Raw genomic sequence first — 19,214 nt, forward strand, 5'->3', positions numbered from 1 at the left:
TTTAAAACCATTCATTCCTTTGCCTCTTTCTTTTAAATACCGAGCTAATATGTTCTTGATTGCGTTTGACTCTCTCCATCTCTGGAGTGACAGGGGTAGGAGTGCCTTTCCCTATGTCTTCTTTGTACAACACCTATAGGATATAAAAAAGGCAATCAAAACAGCAATGGCCATCCAAAGATGTTAATAACTTATGGTGTTAATACTTGGATCTGGGAAGCTTGCTAGTTGTTAATTTCAGGGTCATCTGGAACAGAGACCTTTAATCAACACTCACACAATATTCTAGTAGGATAAGAAATGTTGAAAAGCTGAAAGGAAGGTGAAAACACTGGATTTGCTGAAAAATAAATGTAGTGAATCAGTTCTTAGTAGTAGTAATAGCAGTAGCAGTAGTAGAAGACTTAGGTTGAAGAAGGAATTCCGAAGGTGAGAACCTTGTTTTTAAGGGTAAAACTGAGACTCCAACAGTTAGAAAGCACAGATCATTCACACAAGAACTTATTTTTAAAACGTTAGGTATAATTTCTCTTCTTTTGAATACCGAGCTAATGTGTTCTTGATTGCGTTTGATTCTCTCCATCTCAGGAGTGACAGGAACAGGGGTACCTTTTCCCATTCCCTCTTTGTACAAGACCTGAAGGATACAAAAGAGTATCCAGCAATTATGAAACAGCAAGGATCAGAAAACATATTAATAGGCAGCATGGTTAATATTTCTATTGCACCAGCTTCCAGTGAAGCCAGCTGGCTGTTGATTTCATGGTCATCTGAAGCAGACAACTTGAATCAACACCCACAAGAGGAATGGGGGAAGAAACCATAATAGGATAAGAAAGATGAAAACGCAAAAAAAAAAAATAGCAAGGAAATTCCATGTTTGTTAAAAAAAGAAAAGAAGTGAGAAAATCTTAGTAGCGTAAGTAGATCTGGTCTGGAGAAGAAATTTCAAGGATAGGAGGCTTGTAATAGGCGAAAAGGCATTATTGATAGTTAGAAAGTAAGATCATTAACACATCAATCTACAATATTTCAAAGAAATCTGATTAATGTTCTTATTTTCTGAATACCGAGCTAATGTGTTCTTGATTGCGTTTAACTCTCTCCATCTCTGGAGTGACAGGTGTAGGGGTTCCTTTCCCTACATCTTCTTTGTATGCAACCTATAGAATAAAAATAAATAAAAAGAGGTACCCAATAATTACAAAACAGCAATGTTCATGAAAACCGTTAATCATTTATGGTGTTAATACTTGGATCATGCCAGCTTCTAGGGAAGCTAGCTGGCTGTTGATTTCATGGTCATCTGAAGCAGACAACTTGAATCAACACCCACAAGAGAAAATAATCCAGTAGCGTAAGAAAGACGGAAAAGCTTTAAAAGTGGGGAATTTATCTATGTTTTGAAAAATAGTGAGTCAAGTCTTAGTAAACGTAGTTTGAAAAAAAGATTCCAAGGGTGAGGCGGGGTTGGGGTTGTTGCAAGGGGTGAATTGGCAGTACTGAGAGTTAGAAAGCAAGATCATTGACACATCAACTTATTTCAAAGAATTCGGGTCATTTTTTTCTTCATTTGAATACCGAGCTAATGTATTCTTGATTGCATTTAACTCTTTCCATCTCGGGAGTGATGGGTACAGAAGTTCCTTTCCCTATGTCCTCTTTGTACAAAACCTAAAGGATATAAAAAAAGGTAATCTGGTAATTACAAAGCAGAAATGGTCATCAAAGGATGTTAATAGTTTTTGGAGTTAATATTTGGATCACACCAACTTCCAGGGAAAATAGCTGGCTGTTGATTTCCCTCTATTAGCTGGAGCAGAGATTTTTTTTAAAAAAATCAACAACCATGGAAGAAAATTATGTAGTTGGATAAAAAAGGCAGAAAGGAGTAGGTGGGCGGAGAGGATTCTAAGTGTATTAAAAATTGTGAATAAACTCTTAGTAGTACACTTAATTTGAAGAAAGAATTCCAAGGAAAGGAGGCTTTTTCTGGGAGATGAATTGGTACTACTGACAGTTAGAAAGGGAAGTCATTAACACATCAACTCATTTCAAAGAATTCAAAGAATTATTTTTTCTTCTTCTTCTTTCAAATACCGAGCTAATGTGTTCTTGATTGCGTTTGACTCTCTCCATCTCTGGAGTGACAGAAGTTGGGGTTGCTTTCCCTACATTCTCTTTGTACAACACCTGTGGGATAGAAGAGCAGCAATAACTAAAATGAAAGGATTTTGTTACTGATGCTTTACAAAGAATTTGATCGAGAAGAGAACATCTGGCTGGATGGTGGCATCATAAGAAGTTTTCTTTTCAAAAAGCAGGCACTAGTATTCTTTACATAAAGTGTCATAATTTGAAGGTGTGTTTTGGATTTTTGTATAATATTCAAAGAAGATCGAGCATACTAGTGATAGGAAAAAGAAGTGTAATATTTTGGCAATAATTTGGAGCCAAGGGATTAATAGTAGGAAAGGTGTAAAAGTCTCCAGAATGATGTTATCCTAAGTCGAACAACAAAGATCAAAGTTTCATAGAAAGCACAATGAAAACATTAGCAAGATGGAACTGAGATTGGAAAAAACTATTTAAAAAAAAAGATAATTAAAATGCCAGTTTCCTAGAAGTACCGAGCTAATGATTTCTTGGTTGTGTTTGACTCTCTCCATCTCAGGAGTGACCGGAGTCGGGGTGCCTGTCCCTAGGTTTTCTTTGTATAGGACCTGCATGGTAAAAAAAGGTAGGACAAAACAAAAATAAGAATGAAAAACAGCAGTCACTTCAAATATGCCAAGATTGGTCTTCAATCTCCTGGGAAAGAATCAGAGGCTTTCAAAGTTATGAGACTTTTTCCAAGTCCTATTTCCTCGATATTCTTTCTGTGGTTTCTTGCTTTTGTCTACCCTGTTAGCAAATACACTAGGAATGTTTAAGTCATCCAAGATTACAAGAAGATGTAAGAATTCAGATAGTAATAGCACTTAGATTTATATACCGCTTCATAGTGCTTTGCAGCCCCCACTCAGCGGTTTATAGAGTCAACGTATTGACCCCAATAATCTGGGTCCTCATTTTACCCACCTCGGAAGGATGGGTAAATTGCTGTCAGGATTGAACTGCTGATAGTAGAATTAGTTTGCAATACTGCATTCGAACCACTGGGCCAGCATGACTCTTATGTTTTGACTAAGCTCAATAATATTTTAAGGTACCTATTGGGTAGATCATGGTCATGCAACAAACAAAACCTTAAAAGATTATGAATGAATGTATATTTAATACTTAAATGGATTTTATGAGTGTGATTGATACAGATGCTTCAAATTTTTATTATCCATTTAGATTTTTCTCTATGCAGTAGCTTTTTATGTTTAACCCTACATGGGACATTATAGCATAGTTTGTAGTTGGGAGTCACTCACTCATCCTCCTATATTTTTTTGCAAGCTCTGCACTATGATGTATCCAGAAAAATCAAAACACCACAAGATGGCAACCTTGACGGCATGATCCAAAACCTGCCCCTTTTGTATATAGTTCCTTCATATATAATCCTCCCAAATGCCCAATCTATCATAAGATATCAGTAATATTACCCAAGAGATTTTTCCATGAGATCTTTTATATTAGAGTCGCTTTTCAGACTGTGCATATACATTTAATAAATGAATGAATACATAGTTTTAAAAATAATTTGGTGGGGATGAGCTTTATTTTAGAGAGTAAGCAATTTGCAGCTGTAGAACTGTGGTATAAAGATTACTCATTCAATATTTTGGAAACATGAAATTATATACCATGTTGGTACAATAGTCTCCACATAACTGAGCAAAGAAACCACTGCAAAAGATATCATAAGGTTACTGGTTTGGCAGAAATAGGACATGCGGTAATCTTAAACTGATGGAAGTGAGATTCAGCTATGAATCATTGTAAAAAATGATTCCACTATTTTATTCCATATGTCTGTATTGTTTGCATTTTTTTTTCATTTACTAACTTCATCTGAAAAAGTGCTATACACTCTCTTCCAACCAATTGGAGATTTAGACCATATTCTTTTTACAATTTAAGTTACACTAAATAAATGGTTTTTTAAAAAAAAAATCATAGGAGTTAAAAAAGAAAAGCAGTAAGGATTGTATTCCAGATGGTTAACAATATTCCAGGGACAGCAAAAAAGTTAACAATATTCCAGACTATTAGAATACGAAATAGTGAACAAAATAAATTCATTAGAAAATTAACTATATTGATAGATTTGGTATTATTTTGATCAGTGAATTATATATAGCAGCTAATCAAGATTCAAATGATACTTTGAATGAGGTCAAAAGGGAACTTTGTGTTATTTGAAGTACAAAGCTGAACTTTTACTGCATATCTTTGAGCTGAACTACAATTCAGAAATATATAGCATAATTTGCCCCATAATTCCTTAAGACTATTCCTTAAGACCTGGCTGACACTGTCAGAGAATCATAGGCAAGTGGACTTTCTTGGATTTTTTTCCTTCTTGAAAGCATTTTATTTCTCATCCAAGAAGCTTCTTCAGCATTAATTAAGTAATGCAATTTCATTCAATGAAATAAACTTTACATTGGATCCAAAGTTCTATTGTAAGCCCCATTTATTATAAGAAGATTCAGTAGACTTAAGTATAAGCTTTGTTTTTTCAATAAACCCCACCTAATTACTTTTATTTTGGGAGGCTGGATTGTAGCCTACAATCCAATTTGTACAGATCCAATTTTTTTTGGTTATTTTGATCTACTTCCCACATTTTTCACAGTAACTATCAATATGAGTTGGGAATACATATACCATCATTAAAGAAATAAAAATCAAATGATCAAAAAAGGTCAGTAATTGAATGATTCAATTACTAAAACAAAGTGTTTTTGTTTTATTAAAAATATTTTATGTTACTCGGAATGAGCAGTATCAAGGTTTCTAATAGTTAATTCCATTTTAATAAAGTTAAAGGGCATTTCTAACTACAAAAATACCGAGCTATAGATTTCTTGATTGCGTCTGACTCTCTCCAACTCTGGAGTAATAGTTGTTGGAGTTCCAGACCCTAAATTTTCTTTGTATAATACCTGTGTAAGAAGAAATATATATGAAAAAAACATCAGCACAGAAAAGCAGTTCGGTGCAATGTTATCTTTGAAATAAGTTTTCTTCGTGAAGTCTACAAAAATTTGAAAATCCTCTTAAAAATAAACCCTATCTTAAATATTTAAAAATATTCCCACTGCTAAATTGGACATGAAAGCCTACCAAAAATTATAATGGTTTTCAGATAATTTAACACTTTAAACCCTCTGTAGCTTCTTTTCATTCACCCTTATGAAGAACACAAGGAGAAGAGAACAACCAATCAGAACTCAGTTTGGGTTGATCAGACTGTCTTTCCTGATGTGGTCTTAGATTAGGAGGACTTCTTCTTGGAAGTGAGTTGTGATCTGTGGTCGTATGACCATTCATAGGCAATAACCCCCATCACCAAATATACAGATATTTTTATTTGCCTACATCCTTGGCAGCTTAAATATATTTGGAACTGAATTCTCTTGCTTGCCAAATTCAAGGATTCACATGTTTTTATGAATAAGGGACAAAAAAGCCTTCTTAGAATTTGTAGCTTGGTCTTGATTCTTCAGCCTCATGTTCTCTGGTCAAATAAATGAAAGCATGTGAAGATGGAGTAATCTCTACCAGTGGGCATGAGGGGCCATGAGTGTTGAGAGATAACTCCAGATGATGTTATGAGTGGCTAGACCCAGTGAAGGATTTGGAAGTGACAGGATAGATAAAGAAATACTGAACTCCAATGGAATTATCCCAATTTAATTGCAATAAAGGATCACTGGCACTTAAATATGTGCATGTACATATGGGCTTTAGTACCCAAGTTTGGAACTTGGAAGGCTATAATTGTGCTTTTGTTTTCCTGTCTAAAATCACAAACTGTCTCAAAGCTTCTTTTAAAAAAAGATTAGCAATAAAATAACATTTAGCAAAGTATTTTACCATAGTTGTTGAGGTTCATTAGTTAGGATCAAAGTGTTATTCTAACTTTGCATTGCACCAACACATGGATGCCAAAAGCTATTAGAGATTTCCTGTTATAAGAGTAAAGGGAAAGCACTCTGAATATACAGTATTTGTTTAAGGCATATCATATTGTTTTATTTGAGGAGAGGAAGAAAGATAGGAAAGAAGTATGGTGAAAAGAAGAAGTTAAAAATCACTGCAATACAAAAATAATTAGTGCTTTAATTGTCCGTGTCTCACGATGGGATTAAAATGAAGAGGAAGAGATAGTCAAAACCTTATGGAGGGTTTAAAATTAAAAGGAAAGTTAGCATAAGATCATGACCGTTAAAATTAAGTATTGATAAATATTTTGAGCTATACCGAGCTAATGTTCTCCTGATTACGTCTGACTCGCTCCATTTCTGGTGTAACAGGAGTTGCCATTCCTGTGCCCACCTGTTCTTTGTAAGACACCTGTGAGGGTACAATAAAGTATCCACAAAAGACCCCAACAAAGAAGTGCAATAACCAGAACTGAATTTCAACTGGTAATAGGTAGTAACAGTACACGGTTAAATCCTATGTTTGGACTAATGCCACAAAGAGAAAAGGCTAAAAGAAATAGAATATTATTCATTAAATATGTGAATGGCATCACAGGTTAAAAGGAAAGCATATGGAAGGGAAACACTGTGTTAATTTTATGGGAGCAAATTGTTTATTATATTTGTTTTACTGTTTTTTAAAAAAAACTTATTTTATGATGCATAAAGTTCTTCATTAGTTAAAGTTAGGAAGGGAGATGAGTCACAAAAAATTGGAGATAGTAGAAAATAGAGTAGGATAGTTAGAGATTATTTTTTTAAAGAAAAATTTAGCGTTGTTAAAATAGATTTGATTTTATTGAGAAATACCGAGCTAACGTGTTCTTGATTGCGTCTGACTCTCTCTATTTCTGGAGTACTTGGTATTGCAGTTCCTTGCCCTGCATTCTCTTTGTACATTACCTGCAGAATACAAACACCCACCAACATGAGAAATTGGATAACTCCTAGGAAAACATCAGGGCGCAATGCAAATGTTGATTAACACACTTATTTCATATATAAATGCACACACATCCACACACCTAGTTGCACAGTGAGAAACGTTTCCACTCTCTTTTGAAAACACTGCATGTTGTTTCATAAACGAATGATATACAGATGGAAATGCTGTAGTTTTTAGTACAGGTAGTCCAGTTTGGTGTAGTGGCTATGGGACCCATTTAGAAACTGTAGTAGATGACCAGGTGGAGCCCAAAGGCAAAATCACAAGCATCATTGTTTGGAATTACTGAGCTACCACCTAAGACCTAAGCTCAACCACCTGTGAATTCCATTGACTCTTATAGTGCCAAATTAGATGTGTATAGGTAAGAAGCTTTTAAGTGCTTTGAACTAAACTCCTTCTTCCTGGAAATTTGCGCCTGACAGAAACTGGGAGACTATAAATTCTAGTCATGTGTTAGGCACAAAGCCAGCATTTCTCTCAGTCCTAGAAAGGAGATAATGGCAAACAACATCCAAAATCTTGCCATGAAAACTGCAGGGATTAATCCAAGCAGTCTCCAAAAAATGGATGTGACTAAATGGGGAGAAAAAAGTGTTTAGTGGCTGGTCATAGTTACAATTGTGATGAAAATATAACATTGTTGCCTATCCTCACATTTACAACCTTTGGAGATCTGTAGAGCCAAGGAAAGCTGAAATAAAATAGTAAAATCATGTTTCCCTTAGTGACAGCTTTACTTAACAACTGAGTTGCGGTCCCAGTTGTAGTTGCGAAATGAGAGTGATCTGTATTCCATTGAACATTTTGTTTAAAACTCTTTCACGAGTCTCCAGCTCATGGGGAGAAGGGATCACAAAAGTTTGGAACTATTAAAATCCTCCCCCTTTTTTTTTTAGTTTGGGAAACTCATATCTGGAAAGTTCCTTTCGAATCAGATTTGGATTACCTGAATGAATAAGAACACTGTTTCAACTTTAAAAATATCTTTTAACATAATATTAGGCCACCTTTTAAACATAGTATCAAATGTCTCTCATGTGTTTTTAATTTATTTAAAAAATGAGGGGGGAAAGAGTAAAAAGAACACCAAACCCTTCCATTTAAAAAAAAAAGTCCTGCATTTCACTCCTTTAAAAAAGATGCTTATTTATTCACATAGAAAAAATATAACTAGAATCAGGTATTCAGTCAGTTGAAAAAAATCATAAACAAATAACATAAACTTGAAGTTAGAACATGAAATATGTAATGCATAGATCTGATGGAACCAGATTTTGCAATAACGTATTTTAAAATTAATTCATTGGTGAAAAGCTTAGTCAAACAGATGGGAAGGGGGGTGGGTAGACAAAAAATTCAAGATGCTGGCTGTGATCATATAACTGGAATCAATTAGCTCTAAGTGACTACAATAAGTTTAAATTAATCCTTTGTAAGGGCCTGATAGGTGAGAAAAATGCCAAATTCAGCCTAAACAACTGGCTGACTATCCAATCAGCTGTAATAATAATAATAATTTAAAAATTGAAGTGTTCGCCATGTATCTTGACTTTTCTGACTCCTTCACTGCAAAGCGAAAGTATAGAAAACAAGAAAGGAGAAAGCAATGAGTGAAATTTTTATGGTTTCTTCAGAGATATTCCTTTGTTACTAATTAAACAGCCTTCAAGTGAAGGAACTTCATGATAAGCCATAATTGCTCTATTTTCCGGGCAAAAATGCCCATGTTACACCAACACTCCGCAGTCTGCATTGGTTGCCGATCAATTTCCGGTCACAATTCAAAGTGTTGGTTATGACCTATAAAGCCCTTCATGGCATCGGACCAGAATATCTCTGGGACCACCTTCTGCTGCACGAATCCCAGCGACCGATTAGGTCCCACAGAGTTGGCCTTTTCCGGGTCCCGTCAACTAAACAATGTCGGTTGGCGGGCCCCAGGGGAAGAGCCTTCTCTGCGGCCCCAACTCTCTGGAACCAGCTCCCCCCAGAGATTAGAACTGCCCCTACCCTCCTTGCCTTTCGTAAACTCCTCAAAACCCACCTTTATTGTCAGGCATGGGGTATTGAGATATCTCCCCCAGGCCTATATAATTTGTGTATGGTATGTTTGTAGGTATGTCTGCTTAAAAATGGGTTTTTTTTAACTACTTTAAATTTTAAAATGTAAATTATTAGATTTGTTATGAATTGTTTTATTATGTTGTGAACCGCCCCGAGTCTACGGAAAGGGGCGGCATACAAATCTAATAAATAAAATAAATAAATAAAATAAAATATGTGGCACAATATTGTACTCATTATTAAACTGCATTAATATTTCTAATAATCATTTTAATGGCTTATCAGGAGTCCCCAACCCTTGGGCTGCAGCACACTACTGGGCCACAGCCTCTTCACAATTGGGTTGCAAGAGTGGCAGGCATATGTGCTTTCCTGCCACTCGTGTGAGTCAAACTGAGTGCACTCATGTGCTCAGGGCCACTGCTCATGTAGCCCAGTTCCCCTCTCCCCCCCCCCCCAGCCAGGTCACCAAGCCACAAAGATTGGTGACTGCTGGTTTATACTATTCAAGGTGTGTCCAATTAAGATTGGATTGAATATGTACCATCAAGTTGTTTTCAGCTCTTTGTGACCATATTAATAGAGTTTTCTCCATATAATTTGATTTGATTACCTAACAGAATAAGCTAGAAAATAAAGTTCAGTAAAAAGTGGTGAATTATTTAGAATTTCTAACTCTCAAATCTTTAATTTCTAACCTTTCAAATTACGTTGCAAAAGCTAATTTGAAGCTTGGAATCAGATCACCACAAACAAATAAATAAGCAAGCTAAATTGCATACTTCACAAGCTAAGAAAACAGATATGAATAAACGTTAATGTAATTGTATTAAGTTTGTGCCCAGTTATCTCTAAGTATATCCAGAAACCTGTCAAATATGCTGACTAGACTTCCCTGCTTATAGGCAGTCAAAGCTACTTGTGTCAGGCAAATGGCAAGTTTTAAGAGTAGCTTTGGTTCTCAACCTTTCTAATGCCACGACCCTTTAAAACAGTTCCTCATGTTGTGTTGATCCCTAACCCTATGTCTAGCACTAATTCCCCCAACAGAGCTTTAAGTTGATTGGCAGGAGGGTCAGAGGGACACCGCCCTGTAAACGCCTGATTGGTCGGATTGTAAAAATATGTTCCAAGGCGCCAGAATAGAAGCTTTAGTTTCTAACACCATGGGAAATTTGTCTTTTCCCAGGGTTTTAGGTGAGCCCTGTGAAACGGTCATTCGACCCCCAAATAGGAAGCACTTCATCAATTACTTTTGTCATATTTTTGTAATACTTTTATCATTATATTTTTAATTCTATCCTGTCCCAGCCTCATTTGCATTTTTCTACCTGAGAAGCCAACTGACGGCTCATCCTCATCAACTCAGCATTAATACATTTATATCATCCTTTCAAGGTTTGTATACAAAAGTTAGCTAAGCAAATGGAAATTTAAGATGGAATACAATGATAAGAACATCCATTAAAAATACAGGGGGTTGATGTTATTATATGTTAACAAGAGGAATAAACAGCAGCTTAGTTGGGGGAATAACAACATGTTGTAATTAGCCAGCTCATTATCAAAAGAGAAAAAAACATAGCCGCTACCGAGCTGATGTGTTTCTGCGTCTCCTTGACCCGTTTTACTTCAGGAAGGTCAGGAATGGGAGTTCCTTTTCCAATGTGCTCCTTGTACTTAATCTACAAAGTTGCATTCGGAAGAAAGACGAAAAATGATGTCATGTACTGCACTAACACATCCATCTCATCTTACAAAAACAGAGAAACAATTGTCACTGAAGGTTTATATAGTTGTGGAACCTTAAAGCTTAATGTGAACTCTAGTTAAAAATTCCTTTCCAGAAGAAAGTTAGGAAACAATACCCAAGTAAATATAGATAATAAACAGAAGTCCTTTACTTGGTTTGAAGAAATTCTCATACTGGAAGCAATGTGATTTATCCATAACAATGACATTATTTTATATCTAACATGTAAAACAACTTTTTTCTTGCCTGAATGTAACTCAGATAGTTTCAAATAAGCTAGTTATAAAATTCTATGAACTGCATAACGCCAGATGCTGAAAGTGTGCCATAACATAAATGATCTACCTCATAGGTAGGGAACTCATAGTCAATAGTGTGAATGGAAGAGGCAGACAGAAGTGGTTTCAAAACAACAACTCTTTATTTTACAACCCAGCAAAAGCTGTGTCTGACAGCCAGCCCTTTTATAGGGAGCTGTCAGACAGTCTAGCCAACCAGCAGTCAGTATTTTCCCTCCAGAATGGAGGACCTGCCTGAAGCCTATGTGCTTCAGTCTGATAATGTAACAAATCCAACTATGGTTGGATCCATGATTAATCCAACTATGTTGGATTAAGACTCCTAACAAACTTTATCTTGGGTCATGCTGGCTATAGCTGCTGGTAGCTGTAGTAACCATTGGAAGGCCACAAGCATGAGGGTTCCAAGTAACACACCCTTAGCAAACAAAATTCTGAGGCAGGTAATCTCCTCAAAGAATAGTTTTATTGGAGATATATATATATATATATATATATATATATATATATATATATATATATATATATGTTTCCGTAGATTTTCACGGGTACAGGTATGACGGTCTTGGTATATTCAGGTTTCTTCCCGTGTAGGATTTGGAAATTTCTGGCGATGTTTCGACGAGGTCTCACTCATCATCTTCAGGCTGGTGTTTCTATCCTTGTTCTCAGGTGAACACTGCGAGACCTGAGCTGCCTTCCTTCTATAAATACTGGTGGCTGGGTGTGGTTTGATGGCTCAGCAATTGCCTGCTGTGTAGAAACTTCCTGGTGAGTCAGTGGGGTAACAATTGGGGTTATACCTCAGCCACATCAACGACCCCAATTGTTACCCCACTGACTCACCAGGAAGTTTCTACACAGCAGGCAATTGCTGAGCCATCAAACCACACCCAGCCACCAGTATTTATAGAAGGAAGGCAGCTCAGGTCTCGCAGTGTTCGCCTGAGAACAAGGATAGAAACACCAGCCTGAAGATGACGAGTGAGACCTCGTCGAAATGTCGCCAGAAATTTCCAAATACTCTAAATATCCCTGTGGTTTTCACCTACTCTGTTTCCCCACAAATAAGCCATCCCCTGATAATAAGATGAATCAGGCTTTCAGGCTTTTGAGTGCATGGCAAGAAGGCCAAGAGCTTATTTCATGGTTCAAAAAATATGAGACAAAGTCTTATTTTGTGGAAAACATGGTAATTAAAGTAAAAGTTTGTCAGTTTCTCATAACAACCAGCCATATGCTCCAATCGGGATACTGTCCAGTTGCTAGGTGACTCCAGCCCCCTCCTTCCGAACACATGCAAGAATGTCCTTGGTTCCCAAGAGAAAGTATTTTAATTTGACCACAACCCCCCATCTCTATTCTCCCCTTCCTATCCCTCTTCTTCAGTATGTTAGCACTGAAGTCCCAAAATGGCCTCAGTCAGGCCAGCTTCGGGGTTGACAACAGGTTCTTCATTTTGATCTTGATTTATTTCCTACCAAAGTTATCCTATACCACAATCTTAAGGCTACATTTCTTGACAGCAGAAGCAGAACTTTGATGTGTATGTTCATGCCGGGATGAACATACATATCAAAGTTCTGCTTCCACTGTATATAAGTATACAGCACTTGTATAAGCATTTGTTGTCAATGCTGGCATTCCTCTGTCTTTTAGTTCTGGTGTATCTAAATGTATCAGTTTGAATCCTAGTACTTTCTTCACTGAAACCTGGGATACAGATCACTATTGCATGTAACTGAATGCCCAAACATCTTCATATTTAATAGAATCCCTTCAAACATAAAATGTTATACATGCAATGGTCCCACTGGATCAAAGTAAGAATTATGGATCAGATTCAGTTTCTCCAAATTTAACTTCATTGGTTTTGCTGAATATAATCTGAAGTACAACAAAAAGTATTGTTTCAATATGTATTTATCCCTCTCTCTTCCAATCTAATTATATTTTAAGTCCATTCAACACTGTCTAATAATATCATAAATAACGCTCTATAAGTTAAAACAGCAAAGAATATTTTTTTCATTAAAAAAACATTTTGATTTTTTTTTTACCGTGCTAATGGCATCTGTGGTTTTTCTAATTCTCTGTGTCTCTGGTGTTTTTTCAATTGCTGTGCCTGTTCCAATGATATCTTTGTATAAAACCTAAAGCAAAACAAGATCAAGCATAGAAAGACATATTGTCATTTCTACAGCAGCACTACAAAACAGCAGAATATTTATTTTAATAAAAAATAGAAATAGCATTACAATATTTATTTCAATAAATAATCATATCAACCTCATTTGTGTGTCAAGTGTACTAGGGATGCTTGTACTGTATCGAGAAACCATTTAATGTTTACAATTTCAAGCAATATAAGAAAAAAGAAATCACACCAGTAAAAAAAGAAGGATATGAGTATACACCTCTTTAACCTTTAGGATAAGAATCTTAGCTTTTATAGCCTGAAAACAAAGACATTCATTGGCAAACACATGAGCAAAATATACATTCTATTCACAGTTATGCCAAATGAAGTTCTGCAAGTATTTTTTTCTGATTTTTAATAATAGCTTTTGGGAAAAAATATTTATTCATTATCTAATTTTCTAAGGCAGAGGTAGGGAAGGATTTGATAGAATCTTCAAGACTCAAACTTCAGGTATAGAAAATAAATCATGAAATTTTTAACAGAAAACCACCTCTCTTGGTCAAACACTTATCAGTTATTTTAGTTAATGAAGACATCACAAAATGACAATGGTTATCTCTTGGAATCCTTTGAGAATTTTAGATTTTAGAATAAACAAAAAATATTTATTCATGATATTCCTGGATTAGCTGCTCAAAGAAAACACATGAAGCTTACAATTTTAGAACACAAAAAGATATACAGAGCTATGTCAAAATATTATTGCCATGTATGTTGTACTCAAGTACAGTATTGCATTACTAAAAATAAGGTTAAAAGAAATAGAGTGTAAGGTAGAAATTGATAATATGTGGTTCTTCTGACTTTATTATAAAACCCAGCATCCATTTCCATTGCCTAACTTAGCAGAGGCTGCTAGTAGTTGTAGTTCAGCAATGTTTGTTTCATAAATGTTGAACATCAAACCATTCTAAAAATGGATGTAACAGCTACATCTTTATACTCTGGAATTCCAGTGTGGGAAGATGGTGGTTTCAATGGTCCATCCCTGACTTATTTTGCTAAAAATGTATATGTTTGTGGATCAGATCTTTATGTCATATCACACTGTAAACAATGAATGAGTCAAAATCCCTTATCACTAACTCAAGGCTAGGTTCTGGATTCAAATGTGGGTCTTTGAATTGGAAAGGAAGGAAGGAAGGAAGGAAGGAAGGAAGGAAGGAAGGAAGGAAGGAAGGAAGGAAGGAAGGAAGGAAAGAAGGGCTTTCAGTTGTGCATAACTGGATTCTTAATTGTTTATTGTCAAGGGAATTTATTGGTATTATGTGTTAGCTAACTGGGGACCAATAATCTGCTAAATAATATAAACTTACCGAGCTGAAATTTTTCTGGTTTTCTTTAACTCGTAATATTTCTGGTGTTTCATTTACAACGGTGACCTTTCCTTTACTGTCCTGTAGATCATGTTGATACTGAAGCTGTTAAGAGAATGGAATTTCTGAAGTTTGTTTAAGAAACAGCCTGAGAGACTAAAACTTATTGCTGCTGTGCAGAATTGCCAGGAAGAACTCAGTTGCTTCCAAACTGACTTTTTAAAATGTCAGTAATAGCAACTTAGATTTATATACCATTTCATAGTGCATTATAGTGTTATAGAGCTGAAAAATATATATGAGAAATATATTTACAGCAGCATGAACAAAGGTCACCCAAAGTATGGTATCAAGTGTAGTCAAAGTAAGCTATTAATATTCTACATTCATGAATCCATGACTTATTTAACAAATTCTATTAAGTTATTTGTAACTAAGCCTCCCAATCTCAGTTGGACCGGTTTTCAAAATAATCGAGAAAAGTTTTAGTATTATGGGAAAATTTTAAGTTTCTTGCTCAGCAAAGCAATAATCAAGAATGTACTTTAAAGAGAGTGGTAAGTATCTCTGAAAAATAACTGGAATCCTGTGCCTTTTTTCTTTATCTACATGATCAGTATCACTGATTGTGAGCATGGGACTTTGCCATCATGGTCAGAACAGCATCAGACATGCTTCTAGCAAGGTACCAGTAACCTATTTTAAACTCAAAGCAGGTGGCTAAGGTTCAAAACATTTCAGATCCCTAATGTTTTCTACACACTAGGCTTAATATCTAGTATAGGAAAGGAAAATTGCATTTCAAGGGGAGCATTGTTTGCTTGCTTTCTTTGTTGGAATTCATGAGTATATGTATACATACCATGCTAAAATTCTTTTGGTTTTCTCGGACCCGCTGATTTTCTGGAGTCTCTAGCACAGACACATAGTATGGCATGGTTTTCTCTGCATCCTCCTTATACCTTTTCTGTTACATAGATTTAAAAAAGGAAAGAAAATGTACTATTGCAGTAACAAAACAAAGATGCTTACAATTTGTTGTTATCTTGGACAATAGCAAAGTCACCACAAAAATTTTTAAAAACCCTCTACACAGAGTTCTCCCTTGAGGCTCAAATGGCCAGGCTTATATTGTCATACTTTGGACATACTATGAGATGGATGGATGGATAGGTAGGTAGGTAGGTAGGTAGGTAGAGAGAAAGATAGATAGATAGATAGATAGATAGATAGATAGATAGATAGATAGATAGATAGATAGATAGACAGACAAACAGAGAGACAGACAGATGACAGACAGACAGATAGATAAAGGCTCTGATGCTGAGAAAATTGTAGGGAAAAGAAGACAGGGACAATCAGAAGCAAGGTGGAGAAATAATTTACACTAATGATAAAATACACTATTGGAAGTCCTGAACTCCAGGTTAGGGACAGATTATCATGGAAAATATCTATTTACATTGTCATTAAGTGTCACCACCAATCTGATGGCACATAACCAATCAATTAGTCAATTGCAAGTCTAAGACAGAAATGCTTTAAAAATAAGAGCAGATGCATGATAAACATTATATACAGGTATAATAAGGACATTTGTTAGAAGGTTTGATGGCTTGGGCTTGCACTTTCTAGATTTCATCTGTCAAACGTGATCTAGTCCATAGATCAAGCAAGCTAACTAATGTTTTTTTTTTAAAGAAAATATTTGGAATATATTAGTTTCTAAGAGGAGAAGCCAAAACCACCTGTTAACTTTAGAAACCAGGACATTCTGGTCATAGATTTTATGACATGTATTCATTTGAGAAGTGTAGACTGGGCCAAAAGGGTTGGTTGTCAAATGTGGATTTTTAAAAATGGGGGAAGTTGAGAGCCACAGATACTAAGATGTAATGTCATCAAATAGCCCATGTCTGGATTTTGGGATGGAAGGAAAATAATGGATTTTGGAAGATTGGGTTTTTATTTTATGTTTTAGGGAGTTGTTAAGCGCTAAAGAGGAATGAAACTCATTTACCAAGTGCATTTTTGCTTAAAAAATGGTGGGGGGGGAGGAGAATTTTTGATTCTTGGCAGTTGACTGAGAAATTAAGCTATACTGAAGTGTCAAACTTGCGGCATCACATTGTCGTCATGTGACATATCACGACTTTCCCTCTCTTCCCTAAACTGGGGTGGGGGGTTGGTGTTGGTGTGGCCAGTGTTGTATCCAGCTGGTGGGTCACGAGTTTTCTACCCCTGCTCTAAAGGCACAAAAGAGATTGTAGGGCCATGTGATCTGTGCTTTGAAATCCATATGAATTTTCTCTTTAATTACTAGTAGTTTTGTTCTATATTTGAGAGCTATTTCAGAAGGTCTTTGTATCGCCTTATTTATCAGGCTGGTTCAGGCTTTTAAGAGTTGGAGTTCACCTCCATCTGCAGGGTCATCATTACCTTACTGGAAAAGTTCTTCACATGATGTGCATGGATGATTTCTGGTGTGTCAACAACTGTGGTATAATTGGCTTTTTCCATTTCTGCTGAATGCTTGTATTTAAGCTGTTGAGAGAAACATTGCAGGGGAAATATCCATAATAAGTAATTCACAGATGTAGCTTTTTGTTGATTTAATACAGCAGGAAATCAAATGAAGTTCATTAATCACTAACCTCACTAGCAATATCTGTGGCATTCTTTGCCCTCATATAATCAGGGGTCTCCAATGCATGGTCTGTTAGACCCCTTCCTTTGATTTCCATCTCCAGAGCTCTCTTGTATTCTTTCTGTAGACAAAGACAAATATAAAAATATATCAGAGAAGCTTGTTCCCAAATGAAATTCAGCCCAATCCTCCAGAGGTTATCTTGATACCTGCTCATTTAACTGTACAATGGAAGAAAAATCAATCTATTTTATAGAAGGGAGATTTAATCTTGCAATGTGATATGAGATCTGACTAGTTATGCTGTTTATATATCTCATTTCAAGATTTTTTTCAGAAAAATATATTTAGGAAGAACAGAATATTCCTCATTTCAGTCTGATTACAGAATCAGGTATTGATCAGATTGGATTACAAATCAGATAACATCCAATTAAATAAAAATAATAATACCGATAGTTATATTGGGATTATTATTATTATTATTATTATTATTATTATTATTATTTATTAGATTTGTATGCCGCCCCTCTCTGTAGACTCGGGGCGGCTCACAACAATAACAAGAACAATGTAAAAAACAAATCTAATAATTTAAAAAACACTAAAAACCCCATTATTAAAAGCAAACACACACACAATTAGGGATTAGTTTTGGTATACATCTTTTTAGCTTTTACAACATCTTTTACAACATCTTCATTTTAATATACTATATAATTATTTAGGTGATATAATATTTTAACATAATTTGGCTTCAGAAGACACGTCAACCAAAATAACAAAGAATGTATACAGGAAAAAAAAAAGAATTCAAATGAGGAACCTGCATTGGGAAGACACTAAACCCTGAATATTTTATACAAGACATCAACCTAGATTGGTTAGAAATAATTATGCAAAATACTAGAATTTTTTTTAAAAGATATTGTAAGCTAGCTAATTTCTTGAATTCAGTAAGAAATATCTAATTTACCCTGAATCCACTAAACTAATCAGGCCATAAATCTTAAAAAGATAAATGTAATAACTAGTCAATCTTTTCCTTTCTGCTTAAAGTTCCATCATTATAACTCCCAAGAAAAAAATGTATGCAGGATCAATTCAAAAACAATGGTTAAATGTACGATTAACCCCATTTTCTTTTCTTTTTAAAATTTTAAAATAATTTTAAAATGCATAATGTGATTGCAATGAAATTCATCTCGTTCCTATTTTAATATGATTGTATAATTCACAGATCCACCCATCAATAGTTCTATCATATACCAATTTGAGAAAATGCCATGCCAAAAAAAATGTATAAATTTGTGGAAATTGTGCACAGATTTTTAAAAAGATGGGTTTAAAAACTGTGAAAGAATGCTATCTTCATCATCCTGCTAAAATTTATATCCGGATCATTGCTTATTTGCTACATGCACAACTCTTATAGGAGCCAAAAGAAGATGGTAGTTGTGTCTTTTGATTGTTGGGGAAGCTTTTTGTTATCTGCCTCAGTGGTGCCCAGTGGTGTGTCACTGTTGACAGCTGCAAAGAACAAGGTGATGGCTGTTCTCCTTGAGGTTATAGAAGATATTAACTATTGTTAACACTGTTGGAACTAAACATTTCAAAATGGATTTGGCTGAAAACAGAGTATTTTAGTTGCAAGATCCCGCTGCCACGAGTCTGTGGAAAGGGGTGGCATACTAATCTAATAAATTATTATTATTATTATTATTATTATTATTATTATTATTATTATTATTATCATCATCATCATCATCATCATCATCATCATCATCACAGGAGATCAGTGGGACCATAATCAAGTAAAAAAACCTCTTCAGAATAA

General features: G+C 35.3%; 1 protein-coding gene across 1 annotated transcript in view; it reads right to left on the reverse strand.

The window, feature by feature from the left end:
• The window catches only part of NEB (nebulin), a 244,026-nt gene that overhangs the window by 12,581 nt on the left and 212,231 nt on the right, over positions 1-19,214 (reverse strand). Inside the window, exons 136-149 of the mRNA XM_070737126.1 lie at positions 17,385-17,498; positions 17,170-17,274; positions 15,593-15,697; positions 14,731-14,835; positions 13,272-13,364; positions 10,752-10,844; positions 6,957-7,049; positions 6,424-6,516; positions 5,010-5,102; positions 2,631-2,723; positions 2,101-2,193; positions 1,071-1,163; positions 545-637; positions 41-133 (exon numbers count right to left, since the gene is read on the reverse strand). Coding sequence (XP_070593227.1) covers positions 41-133; positions 545-637; positions 1,071-1,163; positions 2,101-2,193; positions 2,631-2,723; positions 5,010-5,102; positions 6,424-6,516; positions 6,957-7,049; positions 10,752-10,844; positions 13,272-13,364; positions 14,731-14,835; positions 15,593-15,697; positions 17,170-17,274; positions 17,385-17,498 — 1,359 coding nt within the window. The remainder of the gene's footprint in view (positions 1-40; positions 134-544; positions 638-1,070; positions 1,164-2,100; positions 2,194-2,630; positions 2,724-5,009; positions 5,103-6,423; positions 6,517-6,956; positions 7,050-10,751; positions 10,845-13,271; positions 13,365-14,730; positions 14,836-15,592; positions 15,698-17,169; positions 17,275-17,384; positions 17,499-19,214) is intronic.

The sequence above is a fragment of the Erythrolamprus reginae genome, chromosome 1, assembly GCF_031021105.1.
Source record: "Erythrolamprus reginae isolate rEryReg1 chromosome 1, rEryReg1.hap1, whole genome shotgun sequence".
Taxonomy (NCBI): Eukaryota; Metazoa; Chordata; class Lepidosauria; order Squamata; family Dipsadidae; genus Erythrolamprus; species Erythrolamprus reginae.